Genomic DNA, 19,614 nt, shown 5'->3' on the forward strand with positions numbered 1-19,614 from the left:
TGTTAATTCTATGTCAGGACTGGAGGCTCAGATTATGCTTATTTCTTCCATTTATTGCCGCTCGGCAGCCTTAAACAATATATTTGTATTGGAAAGACTACATATCCCACGAGTCTTTGTATCAATAACAAACAACCATAGAGTCAGTCCATTTAAACAGCATCAAGGAACAGCACTTCCTCTTTCTTCGCTTTTCAGCAGCCAGATAAGTGATTTTCCTTAATGTTGCTTATATGGACCTTTGTGGCCACATCAGCTGTATTGCTGCATTTTGCTGTGTTGAGTGTTACTAGACAGCATTGCAGTCACACTGTTTCCTTGCCTGTATGGTGTTATTTTACAAGGTTGGGCCAAACAGCACTGCAAGGATGAATCCCTTAGGCCTTCACACGCTCCAGTCTTCGCATGGGAGGATAGAAGCAAGTTTCATCTGGCACGGTATTTGAGCGTCCGTAGCACGCCTGACGCTCCTCAAAGCGTGGAGACTCGGGATGGGCCATTCTACGAGGCTCTCCGCCCTAACACACTGTAGAGAATCTCACTGACCAGGAGATACGCAGTATGCATTTGCTCCAGATAGGGGGCGTGGTACGCACACGTGTCTTTAAAGAGGAGGACACAACCCTCTTTACATTCTTGGCATTCCTTGGCATGCATCAAGCGTGTCTGACAGTTTCCCGTCCCACGGAGAAGCAGACTGTCATAAGGTGGACTTCTAAGGGCACGGCTAAGCCAAATACCACCACCCTTACAACTGCTGCCTCATCCGATGCCTTAGAGAGGCTGTGCCAGGCTTTTCTCAAAAGAAGCCTAGACAGTCAGGAGGCAAAAGAGGATTCCCTACCAGGTGATACCCTGAAGATGCCTGCCCCCAGCAGGGGGTGTATGACAATACCGGGGACGATATCTACAACCCTGATGAGGACACGGGTGATGGACCAGGCCCGAGCAGACCCTAGGGACCGGAAGGTGGCGTCAAGAAACCCCGGCTAGATGTTCCTCAGGACCAAGACTGCACAGATATACTGGACATGCTCAACCCGGAAGATATTTATCAACCCCCTCTGTGAACTGGATCCCAGCACCCAATGTAGAGCGTTATGTGGCAAGCCGTATCAGGAAACCCACGGACCAGGCGGTCCGAGTTTGCCTGAAAGCGGGTTGCCCCTGGCCCTCCCTTGCAAATAAGGTGGCAAGTACCCCAGAAATTGATGCAAAATAGCGACATTTATTACAAAACTCATTAAAGACTATACGAAGGGTCTGAACTGCTCCTGGTGGTCCTGTCAAGAGAAGGTCTTGGATGTGCTGGGTCAGCTGACAAAAGTTTTGGACATGGTGTAAGATGCCAGGGAGTCAGACGAAACGATTGATCCCGCAATCCTGTTGGGATGGGCTCAGAGGGCCTTATGTTTATTAGGAAATGCAAATGTGTATTATCAACGGAGCATCGGTGCTCTTTGTTGTTTAAAATAGATAGAGCCCAAACTAGGCAAACTAGCCACCACTGAATCTGGACCCGTGGCAAACAAGGGTCTCTTTGGTGAGCCATTCAAAAAGGAGTTGTCCCATTTTGATAACATGTTCTCATCTCTGGACAAGGCCCAACTATGCTTTAAAAAGGTCTTTAGCTAGCAGATTTCTTGGGGGTCCGCTAGGGGGTGCTCCTCCGGCCACTCATACAGCTCCAACCCCCATAAGCTCCAGAAGAAGCATTCAATTCAGTGGCAAGATCACAAACAATTTTGAGGGTTCTATTCCTCGAGAGGTCGTGGCAGAGGATGCGGTGAAAAAGGAAACTTATGCAGAGCCAGCAATGCACTAGGTGGAACCACCAGTAATAAAATAACCCTTTTTTCCTTCCAGAGGTTTGGGGAAGACTGCAATGGTTCAACCACAAGTGGGGGTCCATTACAGGGGACACATGGGTGCTCAAAACAGTAACAGGGTTTAATACAGAATTTCACAGAACACCACATCAACTTGTTGACTTTAACATCATCAAAGGTGGGTTTTTACCTGGTTGTTAATTGTGTACTCATATTTGGCTGAAGCTATAGATTAGCTATAATACTTTTGCATGCTGATAAAGCATTGAAACCTGTGACATTTTTTATACTATTTTAAAGTTTTCATAATTTACATTCCTAGTTCACAGGGCTGATCACCTCCCTTTATCTGCAGTCCACCGCAATGTAATAATCAGTCAAAACACATGAGTTATCAATATAACTAGAGGAATGTTTTAGGACTCTACCATATCACCAATTCTATTTGCCTGTTTATGGAAACACTGGAAGTATAGATTAGGCCCTCTACCTCAAAAGTACCTCAAGTTATAGAAGCATGTCCTATTAAATTGTATGTTGAGAATGTTGCTTTATTTTTGCAGACAAAGAAATAATCGAAGCAGCTATGCAGATCATTTAATTTTGAAGTAAAGGCTAGAAAATAAATAAAAAGAAAACATACGTTTTGATTTTTAATGCCTCATTGATGATACTACATGTGGTGTTATGTTCAAGCTGCTCAGATAGGCGAAAGAAGAATTTTAGGCTAGAATTTTCTGAAGCATTTTTCTTACATCCAGATTTGTAGTACTTTATTAAAGGTATCAGAGAAAGATGTATGTAAAATGGAGGCATGGACTGCAACCAGTTTCCTCCAAATCACATTAAAAGCTAGCATGTTGGTATTCTTGAATAGTGCCTATATTACAGTGATGCACATGGAACAGCTAAGAATCAATATAAATGTATACATTTTAAAGAATGGCATAAAACTGGTTTACTTGCTTGTGAATCTATTTGAAGACTCAATGGTTATAGCTGGATGCTGTGTTTTAGGCCTGTTGCACTTCATAGGTTTAAATCCAGTGTGTCCTCAAATTACCTTTGCTACGGTGATGTAAAAGTGGGTGATAGGCTCCACATATGTCAGACTTGCCCTCACTTAGAAAACTACTGTCATTTTCTTTTAAACATTTTTATATCCCAGGTAATATGCAGCTTAGATCCTTGCAAGCAGCCTCCCCAATCGCTGGACAAACTTTCTGCTAAATTCGAGCAGCTAGTGTTTATCTCATTATTGTTGGAGATCTCTGACCACCAAGAATTGGAAGTGTCTCTAACCCATCGTAAAAGCAGCGAGCAAGGATGATCAGTATTTGGAGGAGGGAACATTGGGCTAGATGTCCTAATATTAGGAAATCGGTATTCCTAATGTATGAAAGTCTTGAGTTTCATTAGTGATTTCTAGTGGGTCGCAAAAAGACCTATCTCATGAATATTAATGAGATAGGTTGCAATTTGCGACCCATTAAGAATCACAGCCATCACAGAGATGATGGCCTGCTGAGGTCAGCAGACCACCAGGTCTGTGATTGCTTCTTAATAAAGCAAATTATTATTATTTTGTTTTTTAAAGTAGCCTTTTGAATGCAGCCCATTTTCCTTGAAGGAAAACGGGATGCATTTAAAATGAAAACATTAAACTTTGCAGGTTCATTTTTGAAGAGTAGACAGTGGTCCGTGGGATGACTGCCTGCTCTTAAAAAATATTTTTATTTACATTCTTAAAGGGGAAGGGGTCCCTTGGTGACCGCTTCCCATTTGTAAATGAGTTACCACCTACTTGATGTAGGTGGTAAAATGTGAATGTTTTGTGACCGCATTTCAGTTGCTAAATATTCTTGCATACCACTGTGATTCGTTATTAAGAAGGAACACACCCCTTCCTAATATCGAGTCGGCATGTATTCGCAATTCCAAACAGTACTTCGGTAACATGTTACCGAATCGCAATATGGATGGATACATACCAAAATGCATTTTTAGAGTCGCAAACAGAACGACTCTGCATATTGGGCCGTTTGCGATTGGAAAAATTGTTGATACATCAAGCTCATTGTTACTATTTGTACATCAGTTTCAGTAAATACCTGCAGAAGTTTGGAAGAAATGGGGTTTTGATCAAGCTGGGACAAACTCAAATCACCACCGGATGATACCAGGTCTGAAGGAGTGTGAAGTTTAAGACTACAATTAATCAGTGGCAGCTAGTGACATTTGAAAGTGGTGAGGCATAAAATAATTGCCATACTGCACTGCGACGACTGAGCATAGCCAGTGAGCCCGAGCAACCTACAGGTGGTTCCGGGGGTTCTCCCCCGAGAAAATTTTGAAAAAAAGAGTGGACAAATGGTGCATTTTCAAGCAAATTTGCTCTGAATCAGCTATGTTTCTACTTAATTGCTGTGTACTCCAGGACTCCGATCAGCCCCCTTAACAGACATAATGCAATCCTAGCAGCACATTCCAAATCGACTCTTGCATATAGAAAAGCCATCATTCATACTTTCTCCTGATTGTCTACAGGAGCCAAACAAATCAGAACAGATCACCCAAAATCTTCAAAGAAGCTAAAATGGAATAGAAGATAGGTTGTATAACACATAAGTCAGTCCACACTGGCCTACTGTCTTACCTGAAAAGGAAATTGTAACTCACAGGTGGTCAAAGAAATACAAAAATAGAAGTAACCTTAATTTAAAAAACCCTAACAACAAAAAGGGTCAAAATATCAAAACAATCCTTCTCCTGCTAATGAGTACATCTGACTGAAATCAGATCTGGCATTTCAGATGGATTTGAAAAAACACTTCTTTAAACTGTATATTGCTGATTGACTGTCTATCCTTTCCAGTTTAGATTTTCTTTCAATGCTTTTATGGAACACAAGTTCCGTGTACAGCGCTGCACTGTCCTCGTGGCTACGTTGTGAAAATTATTAGATGGTCTACATTTTTGTGCCTGTTATCAAACGTCTAAGCATGTGCTCATTCATCTAAGCATGTGCTTCACATGTCTAAGGATGAGCTTCACATAGGCGTGGCCAGCAGGATGGCCGAGGAGTAGCAGCACTAAATGTGTGCTCTGGCCTACGCTTCACGGCCGCTGGCATCCTTCACCTGCCCACGCGTGTACCACGGGCAGGTGCCAGCATAGACACAGTAGGTTTAAGGCTCCTCATACACCGAAAGCCCAGCACCAGCAACTCCAAGCACAGGGCCAAGTCTCAGACTGCCGCTGCTCCACTGGCCACAGGGGGAAATGGGGGTGTCCCTAGCCAGGATGATGTCTCTGGGCCCACAGCTGCTCTGTAGGTATGAAGGGTGGGCCCATGTGCCCAGAAGTCGCCTCAAGAGGGGGGGGGACTTTTTCACTCGGCTCCTCCACTTCACACAGCTCCACTCGGACGGTCCACGCCACATCTCACCCAGTCCCATCTCGCTAAAGGGGCAGCAGGAGCATCGGGCAGTGAACCACTGTAGGTGTGCAGCTCTGGTCCCACTCACCTCCCCGAGCGAAGGGCCGAGCCCATCCTACCTTTCCCGCTGCAGGAGGAATGGGGGGGGAGAGTTCCCAGATGTTGCACCTCTCACAACGCTCATAGGGCTACCCCAGGTCATGATCAGCAGCCTCCAGAGGTGCGATGCAGGGCTGCAGGTGTCCCCACGGTCAGCACCTCGCCGAAGACACTGAGCCCAGCTCCCTGAGTCCGGTTTTTGCCGGCGTTCATCCCCACTCGGAGACTGGCATCACCCATACCGCACTCAGGGTATGCCGCAGGAGCAGCTCTCCCAGGGAATCGGATCATGTCCCAGGCCACTGCCAGGGCCGGACTGGTCATAGGGGGCACGATGCATTTCACCGGCAGGCCGCAAGGGTGGGGGTCGGTTTGGGCCCCTGCAGGGCCGTTTTTGTTACTGGGAGCCGGCAATATCGGCTCCCTGTAACAAAATCGGCTTAAACCGGCCCTAGTAAACAGCTCAGCCGCACCCCCAGGGGGCTGGTGGAGCAGTTTGCCAGGGCCAGTTATGGTTCCCAGTCCGGCCCTGGCCACTGCTGTCATGCAGGCCTCCGCCAGTCATGAACGGGCAGCCAATACTCTTTGGTTGCAGCAGACAGCGTGGTCCCCAGTTGTCATGGGGGGGTCCTTAACACAACCTCCCCTTGTGCACCCCAATATGCTGACACGCTTCCAGAGGGTACGGGGGTGGCAGGATGCAGCAGGATCTCGCCTTTGGTTTTAATTAAATTAAAATAAAACTTACCTTCTCCAGGCTGCCTCAGCTCCTGGCCAGCTCCAGATTCGCACTTTTTCTGCTGCTCTCCTCAGCAGGAAGCAGCCACCGGGCAGCCTCCCACCCCTCCGCCAATCACAACATTGCAATGGCAACGTTGTGATTGGTGCAGTGCTGGCGCACAGTGCCCCAGCAGGGCGCCTAATGGGAGGCCCTTTTCTCTATGTAGGCTGCATGCAGCCTACATAGAGAAAAGGGAGAGCGCGCATGACTGCTTTGGTCAGCCCCAGGCCGACCAAAGCAGTCAGGGCCCACAACAGTGGGAAAGCCACTTCCCCCCTGCCCTCGAGCAGGACCGCCCACCCGCCCCACCCACAACAAGGTACTTCTGCTTTCTCGCAGTGCGAGAAGCAGAAACAACATAAAATGGTAGTGTTACCATTTTATGTTTCTGCTTCTCGCACTGCGACAAAGCAGTGGCCGACGCCCTCACGCCCCTATGGAGGAGCCGCCACTGACAATTATGAATTCCCCATTTCATTTTACTCTGCCTAAATATCATACAGACGAAATGACTGTATAACATTATCTAATGGCTTGATATGTATTATATTTTTGGGGCCATTATATGTAGGTGTTTGCTATTTTTGTAATGATTATACTTTTTCTGCATCAAGTAAAATGTGATGCAAATAGTGCAGTGTTTATAGTGTTAAAGTTGGTCTTCAACAAGCATAATATACATAGTGCATGTTTTACTCTCCTTTAATGTTGCATCACTAAGGAAATGGAAATAGTTCTGCTCATAAAAAAAATCTAAAACAAAGTCATACATGTTGGTTTTATTATTGCTTGAGTTTTTGATAGGGGAGAGTGTTATCAGTAAAATGTCCACAGGAAGTTGGCATAGTAGGTCTGGTGTAATTTCTTTGTTCCTTCTTAACTAGTCTTGCACTACACATCTACCAGCTTTAAATACTTGGCAGAGATGTCTCATGGGCTTAATTTAGGGAGTGGGATGCAAGATGTAGCAGCAAAAGTAGACGGCTTTACAGAGAACATTAAGATTCCCCAGCAGGTTGGACAGCACTGTGAAAGAATAAGGTGGTTGAAATGTACTCTGTTATATTCCGGCATCACCCGCCTTTTAGGAGAAGCTCTCTTCTGCCTCACAGGTCACTCCAGCTCAGAGGGAATATAAATTTGAATAATTATATTTTCTTAAAATTCTTATGATCACTGGTCCCTGAAAAAAAGAAGTTGAAAACTCTAAATACAGCGTTTCATAGGGGGTGCTAGTGGTGTATTCCAAATGGATACATACATACCCCAAGTGATGTCGACAGTACCCTGAAAGGCAAAAAAACATTATCAGATATGGTCAATGCAAGCATGTCATTTATTCACATTTCTTATCGTGGGTCTCAGTGGCAGATCATTTATGTGGGGTGTTTGGGTAGTGCCCCACCACATACATTCTTTACCACTCTAACTTTCTGGAACTCTGCCATGCCACTGTACAGTTTGACATCATCATAGTGCCGAGGACACAATAAGTATGCCTCTGATGGATGGTAGACCAAGTTCAGCCGATTTCATGTTTAAGTTCTTTGAGGTGATGGTGCACTAGCCCACACTAAAAGAGACCAAATACCAAAGCTTATGACAGGATCTGCATCACATGCACAGTGTGTCCCACACTATGAGACCTGTAACACAACCAAATAGCCTGCAATTGAAGACGTTTGGTAATCACATATGTTACAGGCCATATACTGCCAACTTCGCTGTTAGCTAGTGCACAGTGCCTGACAAATACAAAGCAGATGGAATTAGGAGTTAAGTAGAGAAGCGTGAGTTGGGCAAGTACCAAACATAATGTTAATTCCTCCAGATCTAAAATAATGGTCATAACGCAACTGGTCAATATTGGGGGTAAGGGGAACTTTTAGTAGAAGGATCAACGGGTCCAGAATCATCTCCCCCATAAACATTCAATTCAGACTTTTGTACTAGGAAGGCTTCTCACAGTGTTTATTTTTCAAAATAAGCAGAGCCAAGCATGGGAGACTTCCAAGTGGTGCAGTGCAAGGCTACCCACCCTTTACAAGTCACAAAAATATTAACATATACATGACATAAACGTGCACGTTTAGCATAAGTGCTGCACTTGACATCGTTATTAAAGAGTGCATTCATTGTAGGGTTAGAAAATGTACTCACATTATGTGCTTCTCATACTTAATTGATTTATTGATTGAAGTCTTAGTGAATGAAAACCATCCTCATTAATAATGTGCTTGCTATAAATATGAAATTCTACTTTCATAACGTGTGCTACAATATAGCAATAACATTTAATGATTTGAAAACTAAATAGAAACCACCCTCATACATGTAGAATGTGATTTTACCTAAAACGAAAAAGAATGTATGCATTATGTTTGATTTGAATGTAGTTCTTACCCATAATGACATATGGTTAATTTGAAGATTTACTGTATGCCACATTTAATACGAATTCAAATGCAATGTACTAAAGACATATTAATTTTTGTTTAAATGTGCACATGCATATTAAATGTGCACCACTGAGTTAATGCCTTAATTTGTCCTGATAATTTAGGCTTGTATTTCACCATGCTGCATAAATTCTGTTTTCCATTTTCTGTTAACTTGACATTTATTGCAAGTATTCACATGCATTGTTAGTTGTAGCATAGATACATTAAAGTACTAGAGATAGGCGAAAGTGCCTGAGAAGAAGACATTGACGATGGAACATGGAGACCCAGAGCGTTAACTGAAAGGTCTATTGAGCAAATGTTGCAAACCAATATGCGTGTGTGAGAAATATGTCGTTCCCATATTGAGTTGCAGACTGCCACATGAGAAAAGGAACGAGAACGAAGGATCACTGATGATACGTACAAAGGGGGTGTTTTCCAGAGATATATAATTGAGTGTTCATCCCGTTTGACTTCAGACCTCTCCTAGATGCTCCTTCGCTCTTCAAAGATGTCCTTCAGACTTCCATCTCTCTTGGAGCCTTGCAGACCTCGCCCCTGCTTCCCTTCCGCCTATGGACTTATAGAGGTTCAGACTTCTAGGCTTACCTTTCATCGTTTTCGAAGTGTGGCTTAGGTTAACACTTATTCCCTGATCCATAGAAGACTCTTGATCGAGCTTCTGAGATGCTGACACTTTCCTAACTAATCTTTCCTTACTTTGTTCTGATTTCATGGAAATTCCCTGATTTTGAGATCCTTTAGTTGGATTATGTTCATGGAATATAGATCACTAATGCATAGACAACACAACTTGCATCTCTACTCTGACTATTAAATACTTTTATTAATCTTTTGTATTGCTGTAACTGAATTGCTTGTTTGCATTATATTAGTTTGCATTATTTTCTTTCGCAGGCTTGGATTGCCTGTTGATATTTTGTATTTCCATAGCATGGTCTTAAGGGTCGTGTATCTTAAATCGATTTTGAACATGTAATAAACCTTCTTAACCGATAGCTACCGATTCCTGGTCCTCATTGTGTAGCCAAATGGGTTGCACTGTTAATTGATTGAAAAAAGAACAAGAATGGCTTTCTCTGCCCCAAAAACTTCAGAGGTGGAAAAATCTAGAACGCTAAACCAAACCTTGTCATTTGCAAGCTGTAAAGCATTAAACATACTCCCTACATAAGTTGTCCAAGCTCCTGCTCAAGGTCAGAGTCTTAAACCATGCTTCCTTCTTAATGGACACTACGGGCCCATTACGATGGCGGGCGGCACCGCCACGGAAAACGGGACCGACCGCCAGAGGTGCGGCTGTCCCGTGGGGGCAATCAGGATGCGACCGCCACCCTGGCAGTCGCATTCCGCATCTTTTGCATTGCGGCGGGTGGTGCTGCAAGCAGCGCCCGCCGCAATGTAAAAGTAGCAAGTTGTGCATTGACATGCACAATGTGACAGGCACTGCGCGGTGCCTGTCACCTTATGCATGCCAATGTAGGGGGGTACTATAGGTACCCCCCCAAGTGCACGCCCCAACACCCCGGGGGCCCGCAACGGGCCCCCAATGCAAAAGACTACATGCCTTTCCATGGCGGCAATGGCCTAATCCGCCCACATCATAATATGGCGGGCGGTGCCTGCTAGGCACCGCCACCATTTCACGGGCCAGGACCGCACGGCAGGCAATCGTAACGATTGGCTGCCTGCGGTAAAGCGGCGGACGGTCTTTTTGTCCACCACTGTGCCCCCCCGCAATTGTAATATGGCGGGGGTAGTTGAAGGGCGGGCGGGCGGGCAGGGAAAGATGTCGGGTGGATCACCACCGCCAGTTGGGCGGTGGCGATCCACCCGACATCATATTGGCCTCCTAATTATGCCAACATGTACCTAAGATTATTACTGACATCACGGTACTTTATATATGATGACCAGTAGTGTTCCCTCTCTTTTGCATATAAATAGCATATACTTGCACTCCACTATTTTAACTACTCACAATGAAATTCTTGTTTTATATTTCTTTATTAGATTGTATGTGTGTATAATTGAAATAAACAACTAAATTCAAAGCATGTGCAAAGCCAATGAGTGTCTCAGCACTGAAACCCATTTGCTTTGCCAGTGTTTTTTTCTGTAAGATACGCACCCAGAATGAGTGTCAGATATCTTTGAATAGATTTGTGATATTTTAACAAATCCATTCAAAGATGGCCATGGTTAATGCAAGTGTATCTACAGCTCCCATTGCTAAATACATTTGTAATATTTAAACTAATCCAAATATGGCCACAGTGGATGCAAGCCCATCCACTGCAGCCGTCTTTAAGTGGGTTTGCTCAAATAATACAAGTCAATTTTTGGGGTTTGACACACATATGCACGTGCATGTACACTCACAGGCAGCCATCTTAAAATGGCTAAGATCCATTTTAAGATGGACACCTGCAGAAAGTGCAGTGGGCACAAAAAAGTTAACATTTTTACAAGATTAAGTGGGAAGGGACAACAATAGGGAGCTATGGGGAATAACAGCGGCGTCGGAGTAGTGTGGAAATGAAAAAAGCAAGCAAGATAGGGAGTTGGAGAGGGACAGGGCGCAATGAAGGAGTAGGGTGGAGGAAGACAGTAGAAAACACATTTGATGGATAGGGAAGGGGAAGCAATGGACGGGCTATGGGGGAAAGCAACAATGAGAGCAAGTGAGGGGCTCGGCAAAGTGAATGGGTATGCAGTACTCTGGGGCAAGAAACACATGGGCTACTATGGAGTGTTTAAAGAAAGTAGTTCTGCAAATGCAAGCAATGTCATCAGAATAAGGATACAAGTCAACCAATCAGAATACTGTGAGACAGGAATGATCCAGAGCAAGATAAAACACAAGAATAGGCAGGTAAGCCGCTGAATCAAGGAGACAAATGAGATAGACAATAAATCCATCCAGTCATAGGCAACAGTCTCACTCACTCACAGCCCACCCGAGGCCTTTTTGCTGCAATAGGTCTGTCCAACAGACGTCTATGGCTACCTGTAGTTCAGGCCTAAAAATTACAAAATATATTGTGTGAAATACACAAACACTAAACTATTGGGCATATGCATCAAGAAAAGCTTTTGTGAGTCCTTAATTTCGATTATTAAGGAATTGCAATTAAGGACTCTCAAAAGCCTATGCATGTAGGAATCGCTATTAAAATAGAGATTCCTAAACATTCTTTAATTGCGACTCGCAAACTGCGAGTCGCAATTAAGGAATGGCTTCCCATTAATTCCTATGGGCCTAGAGGCCCATAGGAATGAATGGGAAATTGCATGCGCAATTTGCGAGTACCAATAGGTACTCGCAAATTGCGCATGCAATTTCAAGGGTGCAAAGGTGTCAAAATGACACCTTGCTGCACCCCTGAAATTGTGATGTGCACCCATGTTGCGCACACACATGCCCAACGGCTTGTGTGTGTGTAACCTGAAAACCTTGAAAAATGCACTGTAGTGCATTTTTCAAGTTTTTTGCAAAATACAGAACAGAGTAATTTCTCTGTATTTTGCGGCCCCAAATAGCAAATTTGCTATTTCTAAGTGCTTCTAGCATTGGGTTTAAAGAATCGCAAATTGCGATTCCTTAAATGAAATCGCAATTTAAGAAATCGCAATAAATTGCGATTTCTTAAATTGCGAGTGCCTAACACTTTAATGCATCGCAAAAGGCCTTTTTGTGGGCGCAAACGGACGATTTTTGGGAATTGCACCGTTTGGGCTCGCAAAAACCTGTGATGCATGTGCCCCTATATTGTCTCTCATCGAGAGTATTTCATATTCTGACTAAAATTATAAAACTTTATATATTCAGCAGGGATTACAATAAATGGTGTAAGAGGAATTATTGCTATGTAATGAAGAAATTCATTGACTAATCATTTATGTCAATTTTAGCTTTAGATGTTACATTTCAGAAAAGTTCCAAAGCACCAATCTAAACATTATTTTCTGAATGTCGAAACACTCTAAATAATCCAGAAATGAGATGAACCTTAAAACTCTGAACTTGGGTTGAAAAATATAACAGAAATTGGTCTGTTACAAGGTGATAGAGTTCAGTCTTTCCAGTATTTAAGAGAAGGGTTTTCCCTCGAAGATTCAGACAAAGAAAGATAAAGGGCTAGATGTACTAAACTCTGTATGAGTCTCAAATCCTCCCATTTGCAAAATTAGAGGGATTGAGACTGCTAGAAAGTGATTTTGTTTGTTCTATATCCATTTTAGGATCTGGCAAAGTTATGCAGATTCCTAAAATGGGTTTAGAAGTGGATAGACTATCGAAATTTGGAAGTGGCCACAATCCGTGCCTTTGCAACCAATCAGAAGGAGCTGCCATTTACGCCCTGCCTAATGACTATTAGTCAAGTGATTCAGTGACACCACCCCCTCCCCTGAAACGTTATTTTACTAACCAACCTATCGGTACATAAGTTGTTTTGCAAAATTAAGAGTCCGTGCACAATTTGCAACCACTTTTTAAGACCACATTTTTGTGCATATCCCCCAAGGAATTTGGAAAACAGTTCTGAACGATTTTTAGACCAGAAAATGGATGGATACAAGAAACAATAAGATAGATCTTGTGCTGGGAAAAATCCTGAAGGGTTCTACTAACCTCTGTTCTGTAACCGATTTGTACAGGCACGTAATTCACAAACAGATGGAAATTTTTGTGAAATGCAAATCTGACTGCTCAGAAGAACTGGGTTCAGAATTATTTCAGGAATGGGATAAAGCATTAATTAGTATAACAACGTGATAACAGACATGTCAGGAACGTGCAGAGGGGACGCATTGTAAAAAACATAAAAACATTTCAATACATATTTTTTCTAGAAAACCTCAGCACCACGTACTGCACCTATTGTGTGGCTATGGGTCAGTCACATGATTACACAATAATCCTGGGCAAGGCCGAGCGCTAAATTAGCGCGCGCTGCCATTATGGTGGTTGCACCGGTCCCCGGGGGCAAGGAGGAGGTGGCAGCACTCCCACCTCCCCTGGGCGCCCAATAGGCGGCGTGCGGAGGGGTGTGAACCGGAAGCACTTTAGTGCTTCCGGTTCACGTGGGCGTCCAACTTTAGGGTCTGACCGGTTTAGACCGGCCTGGCCCGTGCCTCCCCCCTTAAAAGGGGGTGCAGGGAACAGAACAGTCGCTTGTTCCTTTGCTCCCCACAGGCACGGCACCCAGGCCACCAGCGGCCCGTAATTTGTTTTAAATGTGTTTGCCAGTAATGTATTTGCTTTGTTCTTTTAACTTTCATTGCAGGTATCTCAGGAGATAAGATTTAATGTAAATATGATGATTTGGTGAATTTGTAATAAAAGTGTCAATATTTGTAATTGTGTCAGTACAGGACTTTTAAGGCAGTGTTATGGTAGTTGAAATGTGTAACATTTAATAAAATGTCAGTACATGAAATTTAGGTGCAGGTAATAAGGTCATATTTAGTTGTGTGTGTCTCCGGTCAGGCGGTAAGCTCATGATTGGTAAGCATAGTCTTCAGTCCTTAGCGGTCAGAACCATGCAACTCCAGGGGCAGTGACAGCCGGTAGGTAGGCTGTCGAGTGCGGGGCTGGAGGAGACACTCTTTCCAGTGGGCCTGTGGCCACCCTCGCACGTGCATTGGCGCATCATGGCGCAAGTATGCAGAATTTTGCAGTCCCCGTTATGGAGTTTAAGGCACAGCGCATGGGGGGCACAGGGGAGAATATCCGTCCGATAGGCTGTACCCCCTGAGCAAGCCTACTCCGGCGGAGTAATTTGTAGTTTGCGGGGATCTAGAGGCTACCAGTCATTGACCTTGCCGTAGGCTCTATAGTGGACATGCAGAAAGTGAATATATGCATTGTTAGATTTACGGTAGGAGTGTTGTGTGTATTAGAGTTTAAGGTTAGCCACGTTACATCATCTGTCTAACAATGTATCCAGACTTTCTGCGTAATTGTACATTATGTGAATAAGTAATGTTTTTTAATTTTTGTAATAAATACGGCCGGGGGGTTACACCCCCTAATCCAAAAGATGTTGTGGTCTTATTAATTGCCTTGAAGGAGGGAGGGAGACCCCATCCGTACAAGGGTTGCGGGTCCAAAAGGTAAATAGGGGACTCGGGGAGTACCAGGCCATATTAAAAGTGAAAGGAAAAACCAAAGGCACAAATTCTGCCAAACATTATTGAATTTCCCCTTGAGTTTTCATTTGTCCATAATGGTCTATCATTCTCTTCCACCTTTGGCAGAGACAGGAGCTTGGCCACAAATATTAAGGGTGTCACTGAGAAGAGAGCAGTAGTTGAACCTCAACCAGAAAAATGTCATTAGAGACGAAGCCTCCACCACCTTATTGTGAGTGTGGTGGAAGGTGGACATCCCACTAAATGAGCCTCGTTCACCACTGCGTCAAAGTTCAGGCATTACTGACACTTTCTGAAATAATGGCAGATCAATAACCCAATGTAAGGCAACCAGTATCCCGCCGTTTTGGTCAGCTTTGACATCATAAAAGACCGTCATGCAAACTATGGTGGGCTTTCACACAAGACTGCAACTAGGAAATCCTCACAACATGCTATGGACACTTGTTATGCTATTTGAATCTTAATATAGCACACGACTCGTTCCCCCAAGGGACATTTTGGTACTTGAGAGACAGGCAGCGGGTAGAGGTGGCATTAGAACAGCCAGGTTTTAAGGTGTTTTTTGAATTCAGGTAGACTTGGACACGAACGGTTTAACAAAGGAAGTTTGTTCAAGCCAAGCGGACATAGATGGGAAAAGGCCCCGCCTCTATGCTTAGCAGTGCAAATGCGTTGTGGACATAGTAGCGATGGATTGCAGCTTCCTGTTTGGAACATAAGGAGTGAGTCTATTCTGGTACTTTAGGCCAGCACCTGACAAGGCTTTGTAAGTCAGGCAAAGCAGTTTGAACAGTGCTGTCTTTCGAATGGGTATCCTGTGTAGGGCTCAGAGTGTAGGGTCTGAGGGAGTTGGCATGTTTTTTACTATATGGGCATCAGTGTTTTGGACCCCTTGCAGTTTTGATAGGAGATATTCATTTGAAGAGAGGAACGGGGCATTACCTTAGTCTCAGCGACTAAAGACTGGGGCCTGTTTGAGAGTTTTACGTTGACTCAGCGAAGCCACTGAAAGATTTTCTTGAGACACATGGTACCAAAGCAGGGTCCACATATGGACGTAATATGGTCCTGCATGGATAGTTGTTCATCTAGGAGTATGCCTAGGTTTCTCACGGTTTGGCTGGACAAAGGGGGAGGTCCAGGTTCTGACAGCCACCAATCCTCCATCCAGTAGAGCTGAGCAGTGCCAAACAGTAGAATGTCTGTCTCGCCACCATTAAGTTGGAGATAGTTGAGGGACATCCAAACGTCAACCTTGCTCATGCACGTGAGGAATCTCAGTTGGGCATTCTCCATATCCTGTGCAAATGAGATGGCCAACTGTGTGTCATCTGCGTATGAAAATGTCTCAAACCCAAAGTACTTAACTAATTGGGCTAACTGCGAAACTCCCTTGTCTATGGGGGTGGTGCTGGAGTGGAATGCACCCACAGAGACTGTTTGGGCCCGATCCATGTTGAGGGTGGATCCCTGGATACCTATTTGCTGAAGATGCTGCATCAGAATAGTGTGTGAGATGGTATCAAACGCTGCTGATAAGTGAAACAAAACCAGCATGGCAGAATGTCCAGCATCCAGGGATAGCCTAACAGTGTCTACTACTGCAAGCAGAGCCATCTCAGTGTTGTGTGTCAAGTGTGGCACTTGAGAAGTATGGATACTGACAATACAGGGTACCCACGTTTAAAAAAATTTATATCGACCTCTTTTCTTGTCTATGGTATTTGTACTTAACGTAAGCGATAAACTCAATGTCTTATCGAAACGGATACAAGATTTATGGTATTTAAACAGATATTATGATGCTACCACCGTAACAACGAACTAGATCTGTGCAACTGTGATTGTTTTTAACGTTCTGCTGTTTTTAAAAATTTGACAAACCTATAGCCATATCATTGTTGATTTGCTACTGGTAAGGTTTGGATTAACTACCAAATAAAACTCTGAACTGCAAAGTATTGTCTCAGTGACCACATGCGTTTGTGCAAATTCCGCCATGCCATTGGAACTTGGGTGAAATCCCTTAGTGGAGGATTTTTCTCCCCCAAAGTGATTCCTCCAGTTATATGTCTGAGGAACCACCCTCACCCCACCCACAGTAGGCCCTGCACTACCATAAAATCTCAAATCAGGCAATAAATGTGGATTAATAAGAACCCTCACGGGTTGTTGGAAAAATTTAAATGACAAAAGACCTGGAAGTACTGGCAAATTGCCATTACTTTAGCGCTCTTCTAATGTCTATTATGGAGACAGGCATCACACTGAGCCCATCACTCAGCCCATCTCTCAGAACACGGAGGATGCTGTTCGAGAAACTAGAGGAACAATGTACAGGAGTGTCAGGGAACTGCACTGGTATGGACAAGGGTCTTATTGGGAACCCAAAGCAGCTCTGGCAAATTTTGTCAGAGCAGCTCCTGTGCAGTGCATACGGAGTTCAACGAGGGAGCCTGACCACTACAAGGAGGGTTTGGGAGGGGCTCTCCCCCCTAAAAAAACGTTGGCAAAAATGGCATATTCTGCAATAAATTTTTTATTATATATTAAGTTGTATTAGCTTTTAAAGCATAGTAAATTAGACCTTAGAGTGATCCAGGATTCAACAATCTTTGTTGGGGCTCTTCAATGATTTCCTCACTATCACCCTCCAACAGTGCCTCTCATCTCTCCATCACCCCTCTCTCACATGTATTTAATTTGTTTTATAGCACCTCTCATACCAGTGTAGGTTGTTGGCGCACTTATCACATACAAATACAGAGACAATGAATAATACATTTGTAAATCATTGTATGTCAAATGTTAAACAAAGGGAAATACAAGGTGTAGGACTCACATGTCATCCATACCAGTAGGCATTTTTTAAAAGAGCTTGGTGTGGAAAAGCACAAACCCAGGATTAGCAACAATAGGGTAATGAAATACCTGAGAAAAAATATAACTTTCTAACCTATATCATGCAGTTTACATGTAGCTCTTTAATGGCACTTCATAGGTCACTGTCTAGATTAAGACTGTAACTTATGAAGTGCACAGTAGCAAAAGGGTCTCTGTGACAAAAGCAGTAACCAACTAAGCTATAAAATACTGTTTTTCGATAAGCATGGTACACATCCTTTGCAGCATACTTATTATTAACCCTCTGCACTACCTTAGATGAATCAACACTGCCACTAGACACAACTCAGATCTCTCTCCAGAAGGTACATTAATCACCAGAGTTAGCTTGACACTTTTACTGGTGCCTGAAAACTACTGGATATACCAGGAAATCTGCAGCAGGTGCTTTCAGAACTGCTGCACTGCTACAAAACTGGCCTCCAGTGAAAAAACTGGCCCCCACCGTTCCAGCCTCTCAGGGAAACGCCTGATGCCAGGTCTGGCCTTAGATTGGATCAGGAGCTGTCCTTGAGCTGCTGTTCAATTAGAGTAAGCAGTGGACTGAGGCTGTGCAAATGCCACTCAGTGAGTTTTACTGCTTCCTAACCTGCTCTAGTTTTTGGTTGCCCAATTCTATTCAAAAAGTCCGTCTCTCATGGAGATAGATTATAATGATAAGGAGCAGTGAAAACGAAAGACAAATATAATTTTTGTTAAATAGTTCGATATTTTACTTTACAGACTGACAATACAGTTTCTTGTTGCTCGGACGTTCTCCAGTTTTGTTCTGTTATTTCTAAGGCACGTTGCCCCTTTTTTGAAGAACCTCGACAGACAATTTGTCAAAGCATTGCTGTGCCCTAGTACATAATGTACTCCAGCATCATTGAAATTAAACATGCTCTCAGGGTAGACATATTCTACTGTGACAATTAAGAACCTATGAACAGCCAACACTTTGAAATCCATGTTCCATAAAATAATTAGAGTGTTGAACCACCATGAGCTCACAGTCATCTACGGAGTACCTCATTCAGCTTGAGACAAAACCTTGAAGCATCAGCCACACTTCTAAACGTATTTCCATTATTATGAGAGAATCACCCCAACCAGTAATGGATTGCGTCAACTGATACCACACACTCTTGTGTTTTATACTATATGACTTTAACGACCCCAAACAAAATCTTCATCTTCTGCCCCAAAAGCGTTTGCTTCTCTTCCATCGAAACATACTCCACTCCCTTCTTTAACAGATACCTCAAAGCACATACTGTATTTGCAAAATGGAGGAGATACAAAACTTAGCATAATGCTTACACCCGACAGCCAGTGCTTAGTTGGTATTTTTTTTAAAATGTGTCAGGGCCTTCATCAGGAGACCGCTGTATCTTGCACCACCCATTGCTCCTGACCTCACTACCAATGGCAGTACCAATACAACTACAAACCATCACACAATGTGTGACAATTCAGAATACTCAATACAGTAAAAGCTTGGATGCAGGTATTAGTCATTTCTAATGTATTTTGGAATAATAAACAACTGTTGTTGCGCTCGTCTGTAAATTAGACTAATAGTGCTGCAATGGTCCCGGTCTGTCTAGGGGGGCCCTCAGGACTTTTGAGAATGCCAGAGCACATACACAAAACAGAGCCAGCTGGGGATGATACATGCCAGGCCCTCAAGTGGTCACCACAGTTTTTGTTACTTCCCCCTCTGGCCACGCACAGCCATAGGAGTGCGTGCACCTCATCAACGCAAGTAGTGGCCGGGTGGCTCACCACATCCCATCAAACCTGTTGGACAATTAGACCATAACATTTACTCCATACTTGCGAAGACATAAGAACAGTGTAATGGTAATTTTAAATGCAGGATGTCAGTTAAACAATACTAATATCCATCATTAAGTCCCACATTAAATGAAAATCAGGCTGGCTCCTATTGCA

The 19,614-nt window shown here is 43.6% G+C and overlaps 1 protein-coding gene across 2 annotated transcripts in view; it reads right to left on the bottom strand.

Annotated features, from left to right (window-relative positions):
* Positions 1–19,614, bottom strand: part of LOC146857878 (uncharacterized) — a 1,488,219-nt gene that overhangs the window by 1,384,687 nt on the left and 83,918 nt on the right. For both annotated transcript variants that reach the window (XM_085648588.1, XM_085648587.1), the window contains exon 2: positions 7,414–7,435. In XM_085648588.1, the coding sequence (XP_085504714.1) occupies positions 7,414–7,435 (22 nt within the window). The remainder of the gene's footprint in view (positions 1–7,413; positions 7,436–19,614) is intronic.

This window comes from Triturus cristatus, chromosome 3_2 (genome assembly GCF_964204655.1).
Source record: "Triturus cristatus chromosome 3_2, aTriCri1.1, whole genome shotgun sequence".
In the NCBI taxonomy this organism is placed as follows: domain Eukaryota; kingdom Metazoa; phylum Chordata; class Amphibia; order Caudata; family Salamandridae; genus Triturus; species Triturus cristatus.